At 34.9% G+C, this 26,784-nt stretch overlaps 1 protein-coding gene across 20 annotated transcripts in view; it reads left to right on the forward strand.

Annotated features, from left to right (window-relative positions):
• Positions 1-26,784, forward strand: part of EHBP1 (EH domain binding protein 1) — a 519,124-nt gene that overhangs the window by 304,338 nt on the left and 188,002 nt on the right. For 19 of the 20 annotated variants that reach the window (XM_057308933.1, XM_057308930.1, XM_044377838.3 and 16 more), the window contains 2 exons: positions 14,416-14,597; positions 17,217-17,356. In XM_057308933.1, coding sequence (XP_057164916.1) covers positions 14,416-14,597; positions 17,217-17,356 — 322 coding nt within the window. Of the gene's footprint in view, positions 1-14,415; positions 14,598-14,621; positions 15,791-17,216; positions 17,357-26,784 lie in introns of those variants that run through there. The other variant, XM_057308936.1, reaches the window with a different exon arrangement.

The following is a 26,784-nucleotide window of genomic DNA, read 5'->3' on the forward strand; positions in this document are numbered from 1 at the left end:
ATACCATATGGGGTTAGGTGCAGGGAATTCTAACTCTGGTTGAGGAACTGGGGAAGGCCTCTCAGAATATTTGATTCCTTAATTCAGTTGTTCTCAATGTGGTGGTGGGTAGAATGTGGGGGCATTGTTGCCCTCCAGGAAAATGTGGCAATGTATGGAGAAATTTTTTAAACATACTTTTTTTTTTTTTTTTGAGAGAGAGAGAGAGAGAGGGAGAGAGAGAGACAATTGGATAGAGTTTTGCAGAGAGAATCTAAAGCAGACTCCCTGCTGAACACGGAGCCTGATGTGGGGCTCAGTCTCACGACTGTGGGATCATGACCTGAACTGAAACCAAGAGTCGGCCACCCAGGCGACCCATCTGGAGACATTTTTGATTGTCATGATTTGGTGGGGAATAGGGAGGATGTGTACCAGCATCTAGTGGGTAGAGGCCAGGTATGCTGCTAAACACTCTACAATGCATAGGAAAACATCCCGAAAAATCAGAGTTATTAGGTCCTAAATGTTAGTAGTTCTGTGGCTGAGAAATCCTACTTTAGTTTGTTTTTTGCCCTATCAGTCACTTTTCTTTTTAGTATTGTAAATGATGTCTTTTACTACATAGTAAGCTTTTAGTATTTATGTATCCAAATTCGTGTCTTTTCTTTTATGTAGTACAGTATAGTGCTTAAGTGTACATATTGCAGAACCAGATTGCCTGTGTTCATATTTCAGCTCTTTCACTTACTAGCTATGTGACCTTGGGCAAGTTGCTTAATCCTTCCATGCCTCAGTTTCCTATCTTTATTTTTATTTTATTTTATTTTTTAGAGAGGAAGGGTGGAAGGGGCAAGAGGGAAAGGAATAGAGAGAATCTTAAGCAGGCTCCGTGGCCAGCATGGAGCCTGACACCGGGCTCGATCTCACAACCCTGAGATCATGACCTGAACTGAAATCAAGAATTGACGCTTAACCGACTGAGCCACCCAGGTGCCCTTCAGTGTCCTATCTTTAAAATGAGGTAGTAGTATCTATCTCATAGGATTGTTGTGAGGAACAAATGAGAAATTACAGTTAAGCACGTAGAGTAATGCCTGGCACAAAGTACTCTATAAGAAGTAACCTCTATTGTTACTTCTGGTTTTTGTGCCTTTTTTGGGAAGGTCTTCTATGCCTCAAAATTATAGTTACGTCACCACAGAAAAACTGAATATCATATAAATTGGCAGAATATTTTCAGAGCATGAGATGCATTTGGGGGAAGAGGCTGTTTGTGTTTTCATGTGGAATCAGTGACAGTATCCTAACTAGCTCTGCTTTGTTAAAGAGTTTTAACTTTATCCTGGAAGCAGAGACAAATCCTTGACAAATAATGAGTGTGAAATAGTTGTATAAAGAGTCCCACACTTATCAAATCATTGTGGAAGGAGAGATTGTACAGTGCATAATAGTATTGGTACTATTTGGGAGGAGATAAAGAAGAGCTCCTCACCTCAGTACAAAAGGAATTCCAAATGGATAAAAAAGTTAATCAAAGACAATAAGATAATCAAAACTAAAAGAGAATAGAAGTGAATATTATTAAATCATTGGATGAAGAACTTTTTAAGCTTCTGAGCAGTGGGAAAGAAATGACAGAGGAAAATATACATAGATTTGTCTCCATAAAAATCAAAACTAGTATCTATTTTTAAAAATCATGCTAAGACTCATTGGTTAGGGTCCACCTATTGATGGGACCTCAGTTGGTATAACTTCTAGAGGACAAATGGCAGTCATACAAAACACTTTTTAAAATGTGCACGTCTCAGTTATTCAACCAACAGAAATTTATCTTAGTGAAATAGTTAAGTATGAATATTAAGAATTAACTGAAAGGATTTTTATATGGTTATTGCTTATACTGTAATATGAAAAATTAGAACCTCAGTCCCCACAAACATGGGATTAAATTGTTATGTCCATACAATGAAATATTTGTAGGCATTATAAATGACATCATGCTAAAATATTGGTAAAGAAATATAGCCATCGTATTTTAATGAAAAAAAGTAGTTTACAAAAGAATATGCACAATGTATGATTAAATTTTTCTTAAAAATGACTAAAGTAAGCTAGAAAATCAATACAGTATAACAATGTTTCACTCTATAGGTGGGGTTATATGTAATTTTCATATTTTTTTTACTTCTCTGTATTTTGTAATTATTTTCTTATAATGAACCCTGCATTATTTGTATAATAAAGAAAATATAAGGTTTTTAAATTAAGAGATTAAACAACACAGCAAGAAAATATATTTGCAACAGAAGTGGCAGACAAAAGGCTAATATTTTCAATATTTAAAGAGCATTAGAAATCTTTTTTTAAGAGTAAGATCCAAATAGATAAATGGACAAAGAGCATGACTAGTTTTACAAAAGAGAAAATATAGACGGATAATAAACACAGAAATATATTCAAGGTCATGAGTTATCAAAGAAATGCAAATTAAATGAAAGAAATACAAGTTTTCTCTTAACAGCTTAGCAAAGATTTAAAAATAATAGTGCTGCTGTGGGTGTGATGAATGAGACTAGCACTGTTGTACACTGTAGGTTAGAAACTTTGGTATGATTTCTTTGGAAAGGATTCAAATACTTTACTCAAAAATTCTACTTCTAGGAATCTGTCCTATGAAACCGTCAAAAGTTCCAAAACTACTTTGGGCATAAAAATGTTCGCTGCAGCATCATTTCTAAGTGACAAATGTGAAGTGACTTAAATTTAAGTCCATTAATAGGAGACAGTTATGTAAATTTTTGGTGTAACCATGGTTCAGAATGATATGCAACTTCTAAAATTTAGGTTTACAAACTATAATGTTAACTTTAAAAAGCATAAGAATTTGCAAATAGTGTCATCTCAACTATTTTAGAAAGACTAGAAAAAATATGTCAAAGTATTAGCAGTGGTTTCAGCTAGTTGGTAAAATTCTGAGTGATTCGGGTTTGTACTTTTTAATGTATTTATAATTTTCTATGGTGAATTTTCTCATATAATCAGAAGAAAAGGTGTAACATTAAAACAAAAAGGATTACACACATAGAATTATGGAGTATGAAATCTAGATACGTATGAGACTGGAGAAAGGGCAACAAATGCAGAGGTGTTAGCAGTGGTCTGTTCACATGATTGGAGATGGAAAGAATGGGTCCAGATTCTGGAGAGATTTAGCAGTTAGAGCCAACTTAATTTGGTGAGTCCTGGGATTGAGAGGATTGATTGATGGTAGTACAATTCACTGAAATGAGAACTCAGGAGAAACAGTTTAAGGGATGGAGATGATTCAGTTTGGTTATGTTGAGTCTGTGATATGGATGAAAATAAACAACTAAGACCAGGTCTGTCTAGTTATGAAGATTTGGAGGTCCTTATCAACACACACATTCAAGTCCTGGCCGTGAATGACATAATCCTTGGGTACCAGGTGTTTAATCTAACAGATGAATCTGTTTCCCTTAGAACACTTACTGGAAACCAATTTAAAAATCTGGTACTGGACTCTCTGACAAATAAATAAATGAAAATCTTAAAAAAAAATAAAATGAAAAAAGGGGGTGCTTCAGTCAGTTAAGCGCCTGCCTTCAGCTCGGGTCATGATCCCAAGGTCCTGGGATCGAGTCCCACATTGAGCTCCTTGCGCAGCAGGGAGCCTGCTTCTCTCTCTCTCTCTGACAAATAAATAAAAATCTATAAAAAATAAAATGAAAAATCTGGTACTGTAGTCACTGCTTAAGGTAAAAAAACTACGTACAATAAATTTTTAGTGGCTTTCTTTAGGATTACAGGGGAAGTAAGCCTGTTAGCAGCTTTGTAGTAGACTTGACTCTGTGGTGTGTGTGTGTGTGTGTGTGTGTGTGTGTGTGTGTGTATGAGAGAGAGAGAGAGAGAGAGAGAGAGAGAAATTTGGACAGCCTGCAACTCATTTAGACCTTTGACTTGAATACTTGTAGTTTTATGTATATCTAGAGTTTCCATCTATTTGAGAGGTTGAGGTTTTTTTTTATTTGGATTTTTTTTAGAGGGAGTTTAGATTTTATTCTAAAATTAATGTCATAATTTTTACAATGTTTTTGAGTACATATCTAAACAGATATTTAATGTTGATTCTTTCAATTTACATTTGTGCTACCGAACTCTCTTCCATCCAACCATCTAGGTTGGTTATTTTAGCTGATACAGTTTCTAATTAAGTCTTTGTGGTTGAGAGAGCTCCTTGTGGCATGTCTGCTTTAGCATTTAATTGCTCCATGGAATCCAAATTAAATTCTGTAGTATTCCATTTTGGTCTGCTGATGAAGCAAAGATCTTTTCAGCATGACCTGAGAAATGTGGTGCTTGTGACAGCTCAAAGGACTAGCATCACAATTTTGAAAAAGTTAGAACTTTTTGATTTCTAACTTGACTCTATCACTTGAAAGTAAAGTTTAAAGTGTTGTCATAAAGTTCAATGAGAGAATGTCAGCCACATAATAGTCTCTCAGTAGGTATTTGTAGAATAAATTAAAAGCAAAATTGTTGGCCTTGATACTATAGTGCACCAAATTATTTTGTCTTAGAAAGAATAAAGTCTTGGGAGGTGTTTTGTTGAATTTAAATGAAAAGTACCAGGAAGCAATTGTGATATTCTCTGCTAAGGGTGGTATAAGGTGTTTTTGCATTGGGGGTGACAGGATGGATTAAGAAACTTAAAAGATCCCTTCTAATTCCACATTATATTATTTGACAATTTTGGTTCTTAAGTCAGTAGAGATGATGGTAATTTACACAAATACTTGAGTGTGTTAGTTCTTTACTGCAGATAATTCATATAGTCATAAGACAGAGAGTGAGATCTGATAACTGAGACTTTTAAGTGTTAGTCTCATCACACATCTTTAGAATGCTGTCCAGAGTTCTATCTACCTGTCACTTGATTTGGTGCCCTGATTCAGTTGTATAGAATCAGAAGAGAATTTAGAGTTCTGATGGTGAAGAATTAACAGAATCAGGGATTAGATTGTGTGCCTCTAAAAGGGTATATGCTGCTAGCATTAATTTATCATCAGGTACTACTACCTGCTTAAGGTGATGTTGAGCCATAGAGTCTAAACAGATAACATAAGAGTCATGGTTGCAAAGATAATCACAGGTTTACATCTAGAGAGTTCCAATAAAACAAATTCTTAAACAGTCCTAATGAGTCATTAAGAGTTTCTATATTAGGAGCTTAGGTCAGTGGAAGAGAGGTGAACTTTGTTGTGATGGCTATTTCTTTATTAAAGTGTTTGATTTTGAGGCCTGGGTGGCTCAGTTAATTTATGTTATGTGTATATTGAGTATAATATGCTTTATTTCATTCAGCTTGTATACCCTCAAAAAGAAGGTTCATTGATGAAAAATTTAAAAATAAAAAAAATTACAGGGGCGCCTGGGTGGCTTGTTGGTTAACAATCTGCCTTCGACTCAGGTCATGATGCCAGGGCTCTGGGATTGAGCCCTGTGGAGGGCTCCCTGTTCAGCGGGGAATCTGCTTCTCCCTCTTTCTCTGCTCCTCCCCCGGCTTGTGCTCACTCTCTCTTAAATAAATAAAATCTTAAAAAAAGAAATGGTGAGTTCTGTTCTTGTAAAATTCAAATGAAGAATTTGCTTCTGGCAGTGTGACCAATTAGCTAGCATGGGTAACTCCCCTATTGGAAAACAGTTAAAAACTTGGGTAAAATATGACCAAATGAGCTTTATAAATGCATTCCTAAAATAGCACAGAAAGAACCCTAAGAAGTTAAAAAAAAAAATTGAAAGCAGGAAGTCTAGAATCATTCATCATAGCTTTCCCACTGAGAGTATCTACCAAAGCCATGATTTACTGCTTTAACCACTGCATGGAGATGCAGAAAGTCTAGTATAGCACCTCCCATGCCCCCATGCTCCCATGCACAAAGCTGATATCTCAGCGCTGTACCATCAGTGTAATGAATTTACTGCACAGAAGAAAACAGTGAGGAGGGGCGCCTGGGTGGCTCAGTCGTTAAGCGTCTGTCTTCGGCTCAGGTCATGATCCCAGGGTCCTGGGATCGAGCCCCACATTGGGCTCCTTGCTCAGTGGAAAGTCTGCTTCTTCCTCTCTCACTCCCCCTGCTTGTGTTCCCTCTCTCGCTGTGTCTTTCTCTGTCAAATAAATAAAATCTTGAAAGAAAGAAAGAGAGAGAGAGAGAGAAAGAAAGAAAGAAAGAAAGAAAGAAAGAAAGAAAGAAAGAAAGAAACAATGAAGAAGCTTGCCTCTTCTGTTCTTAGTATTAATAGGTAGAAGAGATATCAACCTTGAAAATTTATAACTAGGAACTAGTCTTTATTGGGTTTCAATTGTATATGTTCTTAATGTGATGAAATTACTAATTTCATTAAATTTTGACCCTTGAATATTGAGTCTTTTTAATATTCTCTGTGAGAAAATGTAAAGTATACATGAAGCATTCAGACTGCATTGCAAAAGGAAAAGTTATTTAAGAAGAAGCACTTGTGTGATTATTTGAGTTACAAGGTAAACTAATCACCCTTTTCCCCTGGAACACTTTTTTCTTGAAAAAAAATGACTCACTGGTTATGCACACTTGGGTATATATTTGACAAACATTTTCTTGAAACTGAATAAATTGAGCCTGCTATTTAAGGGTAAGTTACTAAAACTATTTGCTCCCAGTGATGAACTTCAGGCTTTCAAGTGAAAATCAGAATTTTGAAAAACTTGATATCTCCATGTTAAGCTTATAGTTTTCCAGTGTCTAAAGATTTTTCTGATGGAATAGGTAGTGATATAAGCAAGTATGGTTACTTTGGTATTATATAATAGGGCGTATCAACATTTAAAATACCTGCATAATTCAGAGAATCAGTATTTTCCAAAGACCAAAGTGTATGATGTTACAAAATCATGCATGAGTAAAAAATCCATTCAACATGGATTATAGAGCACTGGATCTTAATTTAACTGAGTTTGAAAAGTTAATTGATACGATTTCAAATTCCACATTACCGTTAACCTTTAAGAAAGTACCATTTGTGGAGTTTTAATATCATACCAAAGGAGACCCCAAATTATCTGAAAACATCATTAAAATACTCCTGTCTTTTCCAGCTGTCTATATGTATGAGGTTGGATTTTCTTCATATACTTCAACTGAAATAACATACCACACAGATTGAATATGAAAGTAGATATGAGAATCTAGCTATCTATTAAATTGGACATTAGTGACATTTTAGAGAGGTATAAACACATTAAAGAGATTTGTAAGAATATGAAACAGTGACAGTCTTATTAAAGTGTTTTGGGTGGCGCCTGGGCGGCTCAGTTGGTTAAGCCTCTGACTCTTGATTTTGGCTCAGGTCATGATCTTGGGGTTGGGCTCTGTGCTCAGCAAGGAGTCTGCTTGAGCTTCTCTCTCTCCATCTCCCTCTGCCCCTCCCCCCACTCTTGTGTGTATATGCTCTCTCTCTCTCTAAAAAATCTTTAAAAAATTGTTTTGCACAGAGTGTATACAGAAAGCAACAGGTCTGGATGGGTTCACTGATGAATTCTACCAAACATTTAAGAAAGTTTATCAATTCTCTACAATCTCTTTTGGAGGATAGAAGCAGAGGAAATACTTCTTAACTTATTCTGTGAGGCCAACATTACTCTATACCAAAACCAAACAAAGACATTACATGAAAAGAAAACTACAGACCAATACCTCTTAATGACATAGATGTAAAAATTCTCAACAAATTTTTAGCAGATTGAATCCAAAAAAATATAAAAAGAATTACAACTAAGTGGGATTTATCTCAGACATGCAAGTCTGGTTCAGTATTTGAAAATTACTTAATGTAATCCACCACTAAAACTTAAAATTCACCTGACTATATCAGTAGATGAAGAAAAAGCATTTGACAAAATCCAACATCCATTAATGATAAAAAATCTCAGCCAACCGGGAATAGCAGGGAACTTCTTCAACTTAATAAAGAACGTCTACAAAATCCCAGCAGCTAACATCATGCTTTATGGTGAGAAACTCAAAGCTTTCCCACTAAAGCTTTCCCACTACAAGGCAAGGATGCCTCTTTTACTACTTCTCTGTAGTGTACTGGAAGTCCTTGATGATGAAATAAGACAAGAAAAGGAAATAAAAAGTATACAGATTGGGAAGTAAGGTATAAAACTGTTTTTGTTCACAAAACACATGATCATCTATGTAGAAAGCAAAAAAATTAACAGAAATGCTCCTGGAACAAATAAGTGATTATATAGCAAGTCTATAGGATACAAGGTTTATGTATAAAAGTCAGTTGCTTTCCTGTATATCAACAATGAACAAGTGTATTTGAAATTAAAAACACAATTTCATTTACATTACCACCCCAAAAAGCAAAATACTTAGGTATAGATCTTGTACAAAACATGTATAAGATGTATATGAAGAATACTACAAAATTCTGATGAGCAAAATCAAAGAACTAAAATAAATGGAGAGATATTCCATGTTCATGGATAGGAAGACTCAATATTGTCAAGATGTCCATTCTTTACAACTTGATCTATAGATTAAATGCAGTCCCAATGAAAATCCCAACAAGGTGCTATGTGGATATCAACAAACTGATTCTAAAGTTTGTGTGGAAATGCAAAACTCAGAATAGCCAACACAATATTGAAGGAGAAGAACAAAGTTGGAGAACTGACATTACCTGAATTCAGGACTTAGTATAAAGCTACAATAATCAATACTGTGTAATATTGGTGAAAAAAGAGACATCAGTGGAACAAAATAGAGAGCCTATGTAGACCTCCATAAATGTAGTCAACTGATTTTTGGCAAAGGAGTAAAATGAAGGAAGATAGTCTTTTCAACAAATGGTGCTGGAACAACTGGACATCCATATGAAAAAAAAAAATGCATCCAGACAGACACTTTATACCCTTCACAAAAATTAACTCAAAATGGGTCAGTGACCGAAATGTAAAATGCAAAACTACAAAACTACTGGAAGATAACACAGGAGAAAACCTAGATAATATTGGGTATGGTGATGCTGTTTTAGATACAAAATGAAACATATGATCCATGAAAGAAATAATGGATAAATTCATTAAAATTAAAAACTTGCTTTATGAAAGACAATGTAAAGAGAAGAAGAGAAGCAACAGACAGAAAATACTTACAAAAGACATATCTGATAAAGGAATGTTATCTAAAACATATAAAGAACAATACAAGAGCAAACAACTCAATTAAAAAAATGGGACAAAAACTTTAAGAAACACCTTGCCAAAGAAGATGTACAGGGGCGCCTGGGTGGCACAGCGGTTAAGCGTCTGCCTTCGGCTCAGGGCGTGATCCCGCCGTTGTGGGATCGAGCCCCACATCAGGCTCCTCTGCTATGAGCCTGCTTCTTCCTCTCCCACTACCCCTGCTTGTGTTCCCTCTCTCGCTGGCTGTCTTTGTCAACTAAATAAATAAAAAATCTTAAAAAAAAAAAAGAACATTTTGTGTAATAAAACTCTCAAAAATCATAAAACCTAAGTAGTGCTCCCCCCACCCCCACCCCGGTCCTCATATATGGGAGAAAGAGTTCAATTTCTAGTTGTGGTTTATGTGACATTTTAATAGGTAGAGGAAATCAGTCAAAAAAACTTTTAAGATTTTATTTATTTAACAGAGAGAGAGAGAAAAAGAGAACACAGCAGGGGAGCTGCAGAGGGAGAGGGAGAAGCAGGCTCCCCACTGAGCTGGGATCCTGACATGGGGCTTCATCTCAGGACACTGAGATCATGACCTGAGCCAAAGGCAGACACTTTACTGACTGAGCCACCCAGGTGCCCTGTCAGTCAAATATTTTAATCAGAGAGGCATTATATTAGTTGTTCATATCTTGGGATCCATAATAAATGAACCATCTTACTATGAACTATTCTGTAAGACGACCTTAACTTGAATAATTTGGATGAGAGATATTCTGTCCGACTTCTTATAACATGAAAAAAAGGATACCCCGTTTAACTAAATTGCTTGCTACCGTTATGTTTTATATTATGTAGTTAGTCTTGGATGGGGGGGGGTGGGGAAGTGGCAACATTAGCTACATTGCTTTTTTGGTAAAATCTATGTTTAAAAATATTTGTAAAGAAGCCCTGAACCTCACAAAAATGTATTTATTTATTTTATAATCTGTTCATTCTTTACTAATAAAGTGGTTATAATTTTTTTTTCTCTTTTATGCTATACAGAGAAAACATTTATTCACCTATTGCTTGTGTTGTTATCACCTGAATAGCAATGAGGGCACCTTGAAGTGGAGAGTTTTTTTTAGGTCTGGTAAGAATGTAGGGGTTCCAGGCATGAATTTTAGTAACATAACAGCATTACTTTAAAGTAAACATCCTGCACTGAGTTATGCTTATTTGTATTTCTAATTTCAAGATTGGTGATCCTGGATGGACTATTTATAATATTAATGTAATAAACCAGGTTAAATGGTCCACAAATATTAATAATAAATACTATTTACTAAGCACCTACCATATGCTAAAAATCCTACTAGATATTTTAGTATGTCATTGCAAGAATCTCTCTATGACATATTTCTAGGATGGAAATTATTACTCAGTTGTAAGATATGCATGTGTTACACTTTACAAAGTAATGTCAACTTGCTTTCCAAAGTGACTGTATCTATTGAAACTCCCTCATGCAGTGTGAGAGAGTTTGCATTGTACCTCATTTTTATCAACACTTGGTATTTTCCAAACTTTAAAAACATTTGCCAATATGACAGTGTGAAAATGAGGCTCAGATACATGAAGAAATGGGGCAAAGATCAACTAGTGAATAAATGCTGATGTGACATTCAAATGCTGGTTTGCCTGGTTACAACTACAATAGGCTGGATTTCAAAGAAATGGAAATATATAGTCTAAGCCTTTTTTTTTTTAGATTTTATTTATTTATTTATTTATTTATTTATTTATTTATTTATTTATTTTAGAGAGAGAGAGAGAGAGCGCATGAGAGAGCACGCATGTACCAGTTGGGGGAGGGGCAGAGGGAGAGGGAGAAGCAGCCTCCCTGCTAAGCAGGGAGCCTGAGGAGCACTGAGCTCTGTCCCAGGACCCTGGGGATCATGACCTGAGACAAAGGCAGACACTTAACCGACTGAGCCACCCAGACGCCCCAGCTAAGTCTTTTTTATTACATAAGAGTACTTAGGAAAAATGAGAGTGAGAGTTCTTAAGTAAAATGATTATATTATGTAAGAGCTTCCTTAGGGGAAGTATTTCTGAAAGTGTGATTTTAGATTAACTGGATTAGAATCACCTGGTAGTAGTGGTGTGGGTGTGAGTCGGGCGGGATGGGAGTAGAGATGGGAGGTACTTATTATTTTTAGAAATGTGGCAGATTCCTGAGCTGATCTCTGGTTTTACTAATTTAAGATCTCTGGGGGTGGGATCCAGTTATCTAGATTGTCTAAAGCTCTCCTAGTTTTTTGTTTTTTAGTAAACAGTAAAGTTTAAGAACTTCAGCTTTAGGAGTTTTGAAGTTATTCCTCAAATACTGTCAGATTCACATATAAACAGGTATAAACATAGGCCCAGAGACAGAAACTTACTCTTACATGTATGTGAACGCTCACTTCTTACTGACTTTTGTCATCTAACTTCCTTTCTGAGTTCCTTTCCTATTTATTCTCTTATTTCTGTCCTCTTGTCCACCTTGCATATGACATGAAATAGCATTAGGACTCTGGAAGCAATAAGAGTAATTCTCTCTACACTCTCTCTGCCTGGGTGGCCTCTACTCTTTTCTGGAAGGATGATAGGATGCAAAAGACATGCTCATCTCGCAAGTGCAATCACTTATTTCATTCCTCTTTATAGAACTGTTGGTAGCAATGATAGCAATTTTGGGTGGGTAAAGATTTAAACTCGGTCGTAAGAAGTGAAGATTCATGGAGGTGGGGTTAGAGCTGTGAAAGATCCTTATATTTTTCTCATTACTGTTCTTTTTAAATATTTTTTCTATGAGACAGCTAATTTTAAAGAGGGAAACAGTATGTGAGCTTGGTGAATGGTATTACTAGAAATACCATTCAGACCTCTTTTCCCAGCACAGACTTAAGTGAGATCCTGTGTTAATAATAGGAATGGATATCATAGACTCAAAAGAGCTTTGTTCTGTTCACCTGTCCAGACCTTTCAAAGGGCTGTTTTCATTGTTGCTGATCAAGTAAATAATTAAGTGGTACAATTAGTTATGTTTAGAATTCAGTAGCCTTTATTTTCTGTTGTTTCAGAGAAGCTGATTTACCAAAAATTTAAAAACTCCTTGAGTTCAGCAAAAAAACCTTTTTTGTACACAGTTTTTATCTAAAAAAATAAATTTGAATGTTAATCATCAAAACTCTAGATTTTGTTGGAATTATCCTTAAATTGGGCTTTCAAATTATGCTCATTTACAAGTTATCTTAATTTTTATAGTTTGATTATTTGCTTATAAAATTATATAATTATTATTAAGGGATTAGTGTCATACTTTGTGAAACAGATTTGTTTAACAAAATCTGAAAGTAATGTGTGGCAGTTTGTATGTCATGCTTCCAAAACAGAGGCTTTAAATCCTATATTATATGTAAAAGTTGTTAGCTATTCTAAAGGTACAATAAGAGATTATTGTTCATATCAGTGTAATAAATTGATACTACCTGATCATACTTTTTCATTTTGCACATTGTCAGAACCTTGGACCTTAATCTTATTCTTTGATTGACAGTAGCGACCAGGGAAAGAACACTTGTATTGTTTGGGATAGTCACATCTGTTCAACTTGATTCAGTTGAGGGTATTTGCATATTCTTAAGTATTTCTTCTGAGAGGGCTTAAATCCTTCTCAAGTGCTTGATGCATTTTTGAAATTCATTCATAAGGTATCTACATGCACTAATAGTTCTGTATAATATTGCTGTGCGTAATCTGACAGATAAGACCACATTTTAAAACAAGGTATTCTTTAGGGATGCTACATTACATTTTTACTTGTCCTGCTGGCAGAAATGTCAGTTTTTTCTAAAAGGCTGGTTTAATGTTTTGATTAAATTAGTGTATCTTTATTTTAGTCAGGTTTGTCAATCATAAGACAAATAAAGTAAAAATTTATTAAGTAATAATCCAAAGGTTAATGGTAGTTTTTCCTGCCTTGGTTGGAAAATTGAATAATTTTAGATAAAACCATTGTAGAGCTTAAATGGATTTCTGATTAGTCTCCTTATTTTATAGGGAAGGTTAGTGAGGCTCAGGTTTACTTACTCAAGGTCACATAGCTTGAAAATTAGGCCTGATTTTAGATCTGAACTCCCAGACCAGTAAATCCTAAGGAATGCTGGTATATGACTTCTGGTTTACATTAATGATGGCATACATATGACCTCTGATTTACATTGTTTACAAATTATCTTCATCTAAAATGTCCCCTTGCCATTAGAACACATAGTCAGGTATTATGCCTTAATCATCATCATATCTCTCCCGAATCAATGACGTATCTTATACATAGGTAATGCCCAATCATTATTTTGCTGTTCTGTTTTCATTGTTCTCCTAGGCTATTATTCTGCAAAGAATAATTTTGAAATGAGATAGCTTATTACTAGAAAGCTAAGTACTTGATAGCAAATAGGTTTCATTTTGTATTCATTTCCGATGAATTTGGTAATAGCTGTGTGGAGCATTTTGAGACCTACTGGAGTCAGTTGGCAGTGTCTGCCACAGATATGGCATCAGAGAAACCAATGGTTTCTTCCTTAGTAAATGTGATCCAAGGGGAAGGAAAGAGGACTGTAGAGTGGAGTCATCAGAAAAGTCCCTGGGAAGAGATAAGGCTCAAATTAGAGAATAAATAGAACTCAGATACTATAGGTAAAAACGAGGTTAGAATGCCATAGAGGCTGGGAGTTCCATAAAAAATTGGAGAAATTAAAAAAGAAATGTCATTAGGTTACATTAAATAGAATGAAAGGAAGGAAAACAGTTGTTGAGTACTTTCGATGCCTATCTCTGTGCTAGATCCTCTTTTTAGAGGAACTGTGGACACTTTCTGTCCTAGTTTGCATTCCTTGCTTTTTCTTTCCTGAGATATTTAGGGTTGTTTTAGTTTATCTTTATTTCTGCCTGGGCCAGCTCTCCCCAATTTTTATCTGTCTTATTTAAAGATATAAAAGTTATAAACAACTTCATCACAATAATAATATTGTGTTATAGGAATTCATTAGGGAAGGAAGTTTCAACTGTTATTTAATCATATTATTAAAATACTGTTTTAAAATACTTGGGTATAAAATAAATAACTCCAAACTTCTGAATTATTTTTTATCTTCCAGGAATCCCCTTCTGGTCGAAGGAAAGCTCTTGCTACTAGCAGCATCAACATGAAACAGTATGCAAGCCCTATGCCAACTCAGACTGATGTCAAGTTAAAATTCAAGCCATTGTCTAAAAAAGTTGTATCTGCCACTCTCCAGTTTTCATTATCTTGCATTTTCCTTCGGGAGGGAAAAGCCACGTAAGTGTCTTTTGTCAAGAAGACAAACTCCTTCTGAGTGTGTTTTAAAACTGTATGTAAACAGCTTTTGACTCAGTAGACTGGCAACAGTTGAGAATATCCTACTGCATACCAGTCATTCTTGCCATTCTTTGTTTCAGAGCCTGAATTAAATGAATTCCTTGTTATTTATAGTCTCTTGACTCTAGAGAATGAACAGTAATATAAAAGTGGCTATAGCAAGTTCCAAATTTTAAATTGTACGTTATAGGGCATCATACACGTTTGTTTTGTATTTCATTGTCTTCAGTATACGTAATCGTACTCTGAAGTACAGACAGTTCAATTTGTAGAGCTGTTCGATGAAGCTGAGATATAAAAGGAACGCAAAATGAAAAGTTTAGGATAAGAGGAATAAAAGAAGTAAAGGAACTTTTCCCAATTCATGTTCTTTGGCCCAGCCTTCTAAAAATTGTATAGCAAAGTACAATTTGCTATTAACTGTTCATATCAAAAATCACTTCTTAAGCACTGAATAGGCATTGCACGAAGGTAGTTTCTGCACCAGTTCTGGTCTCCTAAGGGTAAAATTCTAACTGGATAAAATGAGGTAGGCATACCTGGAGGAGGAAAAAAAGTAACGTATGCACCATGGTTGTTGCCTACAGTCAAGTCAAGGATGAGTGCGTGTTGGAGGTATAATGAAAGGGTTAAGTACCTGCTTAGAGAGGAAGATCAGTAAGGGAAGAAATGGAGATTCTCAGTCTAGACTTAAAAGGTGAGAGGAAGAAGCTAGCTATGAACATTTCGATCCAATCTAAATCACAGTTCTAAATGTATTTGAGCCAGTGGAATGTGGTTACTATAATTGGCCATGTTCGCTTGACTGATTAGACTGGATTCTGTGCGTCAGTCAAAATGAGATGTTTGGCACTCATCTACAGGGCAGCAAACGACTTGGTAGATAACAGTAAGCCTCATCTCTGGAAAGTTGGCTTTTGAGTGAGTGTGGTAGAGAGACAGTACAGAATGGAAGCAATCAGTCTTTCATCTCAGGACCTTAAATTTTAGTATTAAATACTGAGAAATTAAAAATAAAGAACTTACCCTGAAGTTAAAGCCAAAATGAAAGGAAAGGAAACACAGGAAGAAGAGAGAAAACAAAATCAGAGAAGATCCTCTGATTGCGGACTCCTTTCCACGGGGCAGCAGCAGTAAGTGAATCAGCACCATCCATGGGAGAATCTGGGTGAGAGGAATTCAGTTGAACCAAATGTCTCAATTCCAATGGAGAATTCTCGCAAAACACCCTAAACTCCCTCTCTACCTCCACACTCCTTGATTCCTAACCTCCCTCTCTACCTCCACACTCCTTGATTCCTAACCTTTCAGAGAAAAATGTTCAAGGTTAAAATCCAAAATATGAAGAAATTAAAGAAGTAAAATTAAGCAAGTTAACATTTCAAGAATAATGTTATATCTTGAAATTTTCCCCCATTGGTAGATGAGCAATTTGTAAGGCATTCCTATAAGGTAATACAACTTTTTTTGTTTATGCAGACTTTGTGTCACTAAACTTATTTTTAAAAGGGGAAATGATTTGGTTAACTTTAAGCTTACGTGAGAGATAATGCAAAGAATTAAAAAACCTGTTTAGTCTGCAAAATTGTACTATATTTAGGAGATAAGTGAATATTAATGAACATTTCTACAAAAGAGTTTTCTTGTTTTGTTTTTTATTTTATTGTTTTTATTTTATTTACAGTATCTTAATTTGGCTTTCTGAATTTTAGGGAAGTATATCAGATTGAAATCTAGTTTGTATATAACATATTAGAAATTTGTTTTATTCACTGTAGTTTATTTGAAATTTAAGGTGAAAATAATAGATTGAGAAAACATATTATTTGGTGCTTAGAGTACTTAATGGAAACTATATACACTTATATTTAAAATACTTCAAGATAAAGACATTTTTACATTTTATCAAATACATGATATTTAACTTGTATTTAATCAACTCAGGTCATTTTTCATCTTGTAATTTTTAAAAATGCTAGACTTGAAGGTGTTTTTTTCCGTTACAGTAGTTCCTTAACTTTTGGGGAGTTATGGCCCCTTTGAGAAAAATGCACAGTTAAACAAGATTTAAGTATAATTTACAGGGGTTTACCATTTCTTTTTCTTCCTACTCACCAAATGAAAAGGGTTCATGGATTTTAGATTAAGAATTTCTATTCTAATTTATTTTGAAAGGTTGAATACTTTAAAGTCTAGATCTCATTGATTTGCAAACTGTCTCACTGTTTTATGAAACAAGTTTTTATTTCCAGGTTTAATGACTAGATAACCACACTTTAATCCTATGAAGAAAATTTTAGTCTTCCACAGATCTACAGCACAGAGTTAAACTAACTCCTAACCAGTTAGTTTTTAATCCAGTTTGCTTTTTACTATTTAAACATACCATTTAAAAATTAATGAATAGGAGTATTTAGATTTTCAATAGTCTTGGGCAACTGTTTAAAAAGGCTCATTAACATATAGAAAGAAGGAACATACTATTATTTTCTTAAGCAACATTTTTTCAAACAATGTCATTTCATGAGCTGTGTAGTAAATTTTAAATCATTCGTGTAGGGATGAAGACATGCAAAGTTTGGCTAGTTTGATGAGTATGAAGCAGGCTGACATTGGCAATTTAGATGACTTTGAAGAAGATAATGAAGAAGATGATGAGAACCGAGTGAACCAAGAGGAAAAGGCAGCAAAAATTACAGGTTGGTTTTGTTAGCATTAAGCTAGAAGTTTATCTTTTTTTTTTTTGCAAAGTTGAAAACTCATTCTTGTTTTCCCGGAAAAAACAATGCCTCTAACAAAATATTTTTTCTTCCTTAAAGCCTTTCTAATGTAATATAATATACCATTTAGCTCTCTGAAAACTTTATGTGCTGATGGTTAGGAACAGATTTTCACAATTTAAAATCAAGTCCAAGCTTCGTCAAGAAAGCATAAAACTTTAATGGAACTACTAATTATAGTATAAAGTAGCCTAAATATGTTCACACTTCTTTTGTCAATGTATGGGTGAACCTTCTTATAAGTAAAGATCTGCCATAAGGGTGTCAGGACAAGATGAATTGGCTACCTTCTTCTAGCTCATGTGTGTTTATTCACATAAATTATGTGCACATTCTTTTTTTCTGAATTTGTATATATCTTATGTATCCTTATATCTAGAAGCTTCCATGCAGGTATTCTTTATAGCTGATTGGTCAATAAATATTTATTGATAATCTGGCTATCATACTTGAGTAATTGATATTATACCTTCATTATTGGAGTGAAAATCAAGCACGATGAACTTCTTTCAGCTAATGAATTGTTCTAAATTTCTGTATTGATATCCCATGACTTTTTTTTTTTTAAAGATTTTATTTATTTATTTGACAGAGATAGTGACCGCCAGTGAGAGAGGGAACACAAGCAGGGGGAGTGGGTGAGGAAGAAGCAGACTCACAGCAAAGGAGCCTGATGTGGTGCTCGATCCCATAATGCCGAGATCACGCCCTGAGCTGAAGGCAGACGCTTAACCGCTGTGCCACCCAGGCGCCCCTGATATCCCATGACTTCTATCATGTATTTACCTCTTGGTGAATGTTTCCAAATTCATACGGCACTTTGGCAGCCATCTCTTGGCTCAGCCTCAACTCTTACTATCGTAATGTTTGGGGGGTGTGGAATTTCCATTGATCACATGACCCATTTAACTCCTTAGCTAAAAACTTCCTTGACTTTCTCAACTCCAGTGATGTTCACTTCCACTCCATTTCTAGATATTTATTTTAAGGAATTGATCAGATCGTATGCAAAGATGGATGTTTTGTCCTGTACAAATTTTATAAGTTAGTATTTTCTAATTTATGATTGACATTTTGATTTATTTAACCCAAGGTTATTTAGGAGAGTGTGTTTTATCAGGGGCTTTATTTATTTATAGTTTATTTCTTTTTTAAATTTATTCAAATAAAGTTCTGAAGACTTTCAAATTTCAATCTCAGATGAGTAGTCTTTTTCTTTGTAGTCTAGATGTATGATTTATTTTTGTAAATTTTCCGTAAGTATGTTTTTACATGTATATTCTATTTATTTGATTCAGCATATATTAGACCAAACTTTAACGTTTTAGTCATTTATATTCTTATTCTTTTTGTATAGTTCATTTGTGAAAGAGAATTTCAATACTAAATTCTTTAGTGCATAAAAACTAATTTTCTAATAGTTTCATTATGGATTATAATTTGATCAGTTTGCCCCCGTTTAATGCCTTTTGCCCAGAAATTTTGCCTGATGTTAATATTTGTAACTCACGCTTTTTTTATATTTGTAGTTTCCTAGTGTATTTATCACTTTCTTTTAACCTGTATTAAGTACTTCTCTTAAAAACAGTGTTTGGTTTACCTGTCTTTATATTCTTTGCCCTTAATAGTTATATTTTTTGATAACTGCATACTTAATTTCACTTATATTACTTTATATTTTATTTGAGAATTTTCTAATTTTTTTCCCATCTACCCCTTAAATTTTACCATTCTCAAATGTTCTTTATTTAAGCATTTTTTAATAGACTAATTTGGAAGTTATACATTCTGTTTTCATTTTCATGTACTATCCTCTAAGATAAATAAGCCAGATGGATAAATAAATGAACCTATATTTCTCTAATAACATTAAAAATAAAACAGGGGTACCTGGCTGGCTAAGTTAGTAGAGTGTGTCACTCTTGATTTCAGGGTTATGAGTTCTAGCCCCATGTTGCGTGTAGAGATTACGTAAAAATAAAGTCTTTGAAAAAAATAATAAATGAATAAAACAGAATGTGTTGACTTACCTCATGTAAGATGAGAAATTCAATATTATTTTCACTTTTAATTGAACCCCTCCCTCTAGCCCTTCCTGGCTATTATTTTTATTTCAATAATATTTTAGGTGTTTTTTTCAATAATATATGCAGACATTTGCATTATGTTCATAATTGATGTCAGCAACATTTATACAGTACTTTTTAAAAATGCCATGTCTTACCTATCTTTGAGTTCTTTCTTTTATTTGACTAGCTGAAGTACTTCAGGAAGGATAAGTTAGTAACCTTCCTTTACCACCACCAGTGACTTTTACCTATCTTTCAAAATTTAATTTTATTGACATATACTCTGGGAAGCCTTTCATGCCTACTCCCTCTTAAGCTTGACCATTCCAGCCCTTGTGCTACTATTGTACTGTTTACAAATGCAGGCATTTTCTTATAGCATGAATGTTTATAACTGCAGTGGGATATAATTTGATCTTTTAATTGGAGAATATGGTTTGTTCTTTGTAGATGGCTTTTGGTTAAAACTAAATCTCAATTAGACACTACTACCATAAGTAGGAATTTAAAAAACCCACATATTTTCAGAGCTGTTTTGAGCAATGTTGTACTGTTTTGGTCATAGCAGTGGGGGGAAAAGGTGATAACAATATGTAAGAAGTTTTATGCTGGTTATTGAAAAGAAGGGACAATATTTTTGAACAAATTGTAGATATAATGAAAATATTCATTAATAATTAGATTTTATAGTTAAGCCCTTGTCTTAGTCTGTTTGGGCTGCTACAACAAAATACCACAGATGGGTACCTTATAAACAACAGAAATTTATTTCTCACAGTTCCGGAGGCTGGAAGTCTGTGGTCAAGGTGCCAGCACAGTTGGATGAGGGCCCTCTTCTGGGTCATAGACTTCTCATTGTATTCCTCACACGGTGGAAGGGGGCAAGGGATCTCTTTGGGGCCCCTTTTAGAAGGGCATTAATCTTATTCATGAAGGCTCTGCCCTCATGACCTAATCCTCTCCCAAAGGTCCCACCTCCTAATACCATCACACTGGGAATTAAGATTTCAACATATGAATTTTGGGAGGACACAAACATTCAGACCATAGTAACCCTTATTGCCTAATCATACACATACACCTTATTTTCTAAAATTCTTGTAGCAGGAATAGCTTTCTTTTAGGTAGCCTAAAATTCTCTGACCCTAATCAAAGAAGTTGTTTTAATGCAACTTATGATGATCCAAGATTTCTTTGGAATTTTACTATTTTGTGTTATTATTTATTTATGTATTTCTTTTCCCCATTTTCTGAAATTCCTTCAAGGTAGAGACTGTGTTCTAATCATTTTTTCATCACTAGCTTCTGGCACATTGTCTGGAACATATTGAGAATTTAAGATGTGTTAACTGAAAGGCCATAAACCAATGAAGGGACTTCCATCTCTTATTTTAGCCCATACTGATCACTCTGGCTTATTATCTTGTTCCATTTATTTGAGCTTTACTCATATCCTACCTAATTCAGGGTAGAGTGGTCCCATTTTATAGAAGGCATGTGATCTGGAGGAGACATAATTCAAACCTTAAATAATTCAAGACTAGTTTTCCAAAAGTAATGAATGCAGAATGTGTGTTGAGGGAGCAGGGTAGGTGGGGACAGTGGGGATTAGATGCATGCTCTAAGTCAATCCACAGTCATTGTAGCATATTTTTGCTTTGATGTTACTTTTTTTTCCTCTATTATATTTGCAGAGTACAGTCACTTAAATTAATAGCACCAACTGCATGTTATGGCATTTGTTTGGCTTCCTTAGTTGCATTTTTTAGCACATGTAAATTCCATTCCAAACTTATTATTTTTCAGGAATTTTTTTTTAGCACCAGCACTACCACTCTAAAAATGTTTTGGTAAAGTAGTTTGAAGATAGTTAAAAATATATTAAAATTTAACAACAGTAATGTTAAAGCAATAGGTTAAGACTAAACAAAATGAGGGGCTCCTTGGTGGCTCAGTCGTTAAGCGTCTGCCTTCGGCTCAGGGCGTGATCCCGGAATCCTGGGATCAAGCCCCGCATTGGGCTCCTCCGCTGGGAGCCTGCTTCTTCCTCTCCCACTCCCCTGCTTGTGTTCCCTCTCTCGCTGGCTGTCTCTCTCTCTGTCAAATAAATAAATAAATAATCTTAAAAAAAAAAAAAAAGACTAAACAAAATGAATGCATTTTATAAACATGGTACAAATAAAGTATGGTGGTATTTTTATTTACCAGTTAAAGTGGCAGTAATTTAAACACAGCTTATATTCACTCTTCCTTGCAGTTTTGAAATTGCTGACAGAATGTTTATGGAGGAAAGAATCGTTATTTTAAATTTTGCCTCTATTAATTATATCTTTATATTGCAATATAAATGCATAAAATGCAATCACATATCAGTAAAAATTATATGGATATATTATTTCCCCAACTAAGCTGCAAACTTCCTGAGGGAACAGACTGTTAAATTATTTTGTGATACTTTAGATTGAAACCTAGAGGCTATTCATTTAGTCCATGATTTCTTATGGAATATTGCTGTTAGATCAATAATAATTAACAAATATTATCTTCTGAAATTACAGTCTTTGCTATAAGGTAAACATAAATTCGTGATATCTGTACTTGGATTGATTAAAAATCCCTACCCTGTTGTCTCTGAGACAAAATTCACGGCTAACTGGAAACATATTTTGGAACTGGCTCTTAGACAGAAACCTTTTATTGATACTGTTATGTACAGGTGCATTCTACAGAGGGGCAGCACCAGTAAATGGGCAAGGAAATTTTGAATTACAATTAGAAGAATCACTGAAATGTAGTGGGAATAATAGGCCTTGGAAATGGAGAAACAAAGCCTATTAGTGGGAAAGTTTATTATAGCCAGTGTTAGAAAACATATATGATTTTAAAACAGTCAGTGTGCCTCCATCTGTATATGGCAACCTCAGAATGCATGAACCGCTGTATAGCAATATGACCATCTTTGGGATTTCTGTTGAATTTCTGAATACATATCAACAAGAAGGAAAAAAGATTCCTCCATAAATAACAATGTCCTGTTGAATACATCTCAGAAAGTCAGGTTCAGCTGAAGCAGTTTATAGCAGAGCATTATTGGAGAAACTCAGACATTATGAAATACCAGGAAGATACCAGTATACTTAAAGCCGTTGCAAAGATAACCAAGGATTCTGCTTAGGTTCAACCAGACATTCAGGCTTATGTGACCTATTCAGGTCACTGAACTAAGCATTAGATTCACTTAGAAGGATATTAGAAACACAGAAACACAGCAGCATGCCAGCAGAGCATTCTTTTTTCACTGGAGTCCTCACAGCATCCCAGGTGCTATTTTTTGACCTCTATCTCCACATGACAGCTTGCATACAAGGAGAGTAGATCCACATAGTTAAAAGCAGGGATTGCCTTGGTTTCGAATCCATGCTGCCCAAGAGCTGGTATCTTTTGAAATAGCTTAATAGGTATAGCTTCCAGGGTCTCTGTAATGGAAGTGCCTAGTTATGAGTCCACAATCAGAAAAGCCCAAAACTGTGGCCTTCCATCAGGTATATAGTCCATTCAGAGTCTTCCCATCCAGATGCAGTTTATAAATTAAGATTCATTTTTACCATAAGCACTATTGCCTGGTGTTTATTAATCCCTTTCCTATAGTTTGTAAAGTTAATTTGGGAGGAGGAAGAGTGACATATTGACTCACTTCAGAGAATATAATCTTAAACATAGATGGTAGTAGAGGAGATAACAGTTCATATTTGAAGAGCTAAAGTTGATTATGGGAAGCCTTAGCCTAACCTCTGACATTACGTGTCCTACTCACTAGGACTATGAATGGGGAAAAACAGGTCTTCTTCCTTTGAGTAGAAGGTCTCTCACAATGAACTTGGGACTGTGGTCAGAGAATAATACATCCATTAATTTGCTTCCGGTTTTTACCTGGCCATTTACTCTCCAATACCTAGGATACTAATGAACAAAATCATAGGCTTGCTGTGGGCTATATAAAATAATAGAATAAAAATGGCCGCTATTTTGGAGTTCTTTGTAAAGGATAAGAATTTCTGGAATATTGCATCTTTTATTTAGGTATTAAGATTGGAAAACGGTGTAAAATCAGAAAGCTAGGAGCATTTATGATCCATTGAGCTAAAAAGTTGATAAGTTATCACAACTACCTCCTTTTTAAAGGAATTTAGGACCCTAGTAAGAGAAACCGAAGACAGTAAGAATATCTCCTCCTAGTGTTTATTTATTTCTTTATTTTTTGAAAGATTTTATTTATTTATTTGATAGAGACAGCCAGCAAGCGAGGGAACACAAGCAAGGGGAGTGGGAGAGGAAGAAGCAGGCTCCCAGCGGAGGAGCCTGACGTGGGGCTCGATCCCAGACCTCCAGGATCACACCCTGAGCTGAGGGCAGATGCTTAACAACTGAGCCACCCAGGCGCCCCTCTCCTACTAGTGTTTAGAACTCAAGTACGTCAACTCAGAGACCAGAAGTGGCAGAAGATAGAGATTACAAATTCATCCTCCTTTCTTTGTCACTCTTAAACCCTAATTAATGTTGCTTTGTACTAATGACAACATTCTCTAGGCCTCCCTGCCTCCGTAGGAAACTCCAGAAGAATTCTGGTGATACTGAGAGCCCATCTGACAGGGCCAGAATGTAAGTGAGAGCTCTCAAGAGAAAGTTAGAAGCTTTCCAATATTTAGGGGAGGTGCCAGAAGACAATGAATATTCTAAGTACTGATATGCATTCTCTGAGGATTTGTCCTAGGATGAGAGGTTGGTTTAACCAATTAACAGAATAAAGGAGAAAAACCATATAATCATCTCAATAGATATATAAAAAGGAGTGTTTGACAAAATTCAGTACCAAGTTTCTCAGCAAGATTTCGATGTAAGAGAATTTCTTCATTTTGATTAAGAATATCTATGAAAAGCTGCAGCTAATATCATATGTAATGGTAAATTATTGAATACTTTTCTCCTAAGACTGGGAATGAGGCAAAGATGTTTTGCTTTCACCACTTATGTTTAACATGATACTGGAGATCCTAGCAAGGTCACAGGATATAAGATTAATATAGAAAAAATCTATTTTTATATATGAACAACAAACATTTGGGAAATGAAATTAACAAAATAATTCCATTTACAATTGAGGCTAAAAATGGTATAGATACTTAGAAATAAATTTAATAAAAGATGTAGAAAAACCTCTACATTGAAAACTGTAATAAAAATACTGAAGGTAATTACAGAAGACCTTAATAAATGGAGAAATGTTCTATATATTCACAGATGAGAAGACTCAATATTATTAAGATTTCAGTCCTTCCCAAGTCAATCTGTAGATCCAACTCAGTGCCAGTCATAATCCTAGCAGGCTTTTTTAAAAAAATATATAGAAATTGAAAAGCTGACTTTAAAATATATTTGGAAATGCAAAGGACCTGAATAACAATACAATTTTGGAAAAGAACAGGATCATAATATTAATACTACTTGACAGCAAGATTTACTATGAAGGTATAATAATCAATATAGTATGGTATTGGCATAGGTCAGTGGAACGAAACAAAGTTCTGAAGTAGACCCCAACTTCTTTCGCCAATTAATTTTCAACAAAGGTACAGCATAATTCAGTGAGGAAAGGAAGTCTTTTCAACAGATTATTTTGAAACACTCAGATGTCCACGTGGAAAAGATGAGCCTCAATTCCTGCCTTTCAGGATATATAAACATTAATTCAAGGTCGATCATAGACTTCCAATGTAAAAGCTAAAACAATAAAGCTTCTGGGGAGAAAAAAAAAATAGGAACAATGTATTTGTGACCTGAGTACAGGCAGAGTGTTCATACATAAGACATAGGTGAGTAAACATGAAAGAAAAGTTTGATAAATTAAACTTCATCAAAATTAAAAACTTAATGCTCATCAAAATAGATAATTGAGAAAATGTATGGGTAAGTCACAGGCTAGAAGAAAATATTCACCAAGTAGATATCTGACATGTCTTGCATTCAGAATAGATTTTTTTAGATGTGTGACATCTCAGTAGTAAAAACACAACCCTATTTAAAAAAACTTATTTTTAAAGATTTTATTTTAAGTAATCTCTACACCAAACGTGGGGCTCAAATTTACAACCCCAAGATTAAGAGTTGTATGCTCTACTGACTGAGCCAACCAGGCACCCCAACCCTATTTTTTAAGAAAATGGTCAAGAAATTGAATATGTGGTCCCCAAAGAAAGCTATATCACTGGCCAGTAATCCCATGGAAATGATCTCAGCTTCACTTGCGATAAGGAAAGCAAATTAAAATCACAATGCGTTTATAATTCCACACCCAGTAGAATGGTTATAAGACTGACAATACTAAATATTGGCAAGGATGTGCGCTAACTGGAACTTTCATCCATTGTTGGTAAAGTGGTACGATCACTTGGGGAATTTCTTATAACACTAAACATATACTACCTCTGACCTAGTAATTCCACTCCTTTTTTTTTAATTTTTTAATTTTTTTTTAAAAGATTTTATTTATTCATTTGGCAAAGATAGAGACAGCCAGTGAGAGAGGGACCACAAGCAGGGGGAGTGGGAGAGGAAGAAGCAGGCTCCCAGCAGAGGAGCTTGATGTGGGGCTCAATCCCAGAACACCGCGATCACGCCCTGAGCCGAAGGCAGACGCTTAACAACTAACCCACCCAGGTGCCCCAGTAACTCCGCTCCTTGATATTTATCCAAAAGAAGTAAAAACACATGTCCACAAAAAGATTTGTACAAAAATGTTCATAGCATTTTAATTCATAATAGCCCTGAACTGGAAACAGCTCAGGTGTACATCAATAGGGCAGTGGCTACATAGACTGTAGTACAGTTGACCCTTGAACAACATGGGGGTGAGGTGTGTCAACTCCCTGGGTAGTCCAAAATCCATTTGTAACTTTTGACTCCCCATAAACTTAACTACTAATAGCCTTCTGTTAACCAAAAGCCTTATTGATAACATAAACAGTTGATTAACCCTTGTTTTATATGTATTATATACTGTAGTCTTACAATAAAGTAAGCTAGAAAAAAGAGAATGTTATTAAAGTCATAAGGAAAATACATTTATTTATAGGACTGTATTGTATGTATCGAAAAAAATCTAGTGTAAGTTCAAACTCATGTTGTTCAAGGGTCAGCTGTATATTCATGAATGGAATGCCTTTCAATAAAAATGAACAGTTGTTATGTTCAACATCATGAATGTATTTCAAAACCATATGC

Source organism: Ursus arctos, unplaced genomic scaffold (assembly GCF_023065955.2).
Source record: "Ursus arctos isolate Adak ecotype North America unplaced genomic scaffold, UrsArc2.0 scaffold_8, whole genome shotgun sequence".
NCBI lineage: Eukaryota > Metazoa > Chordata > Mammalia > Carnivora > Ursidae > Ursus > Ursus arctos.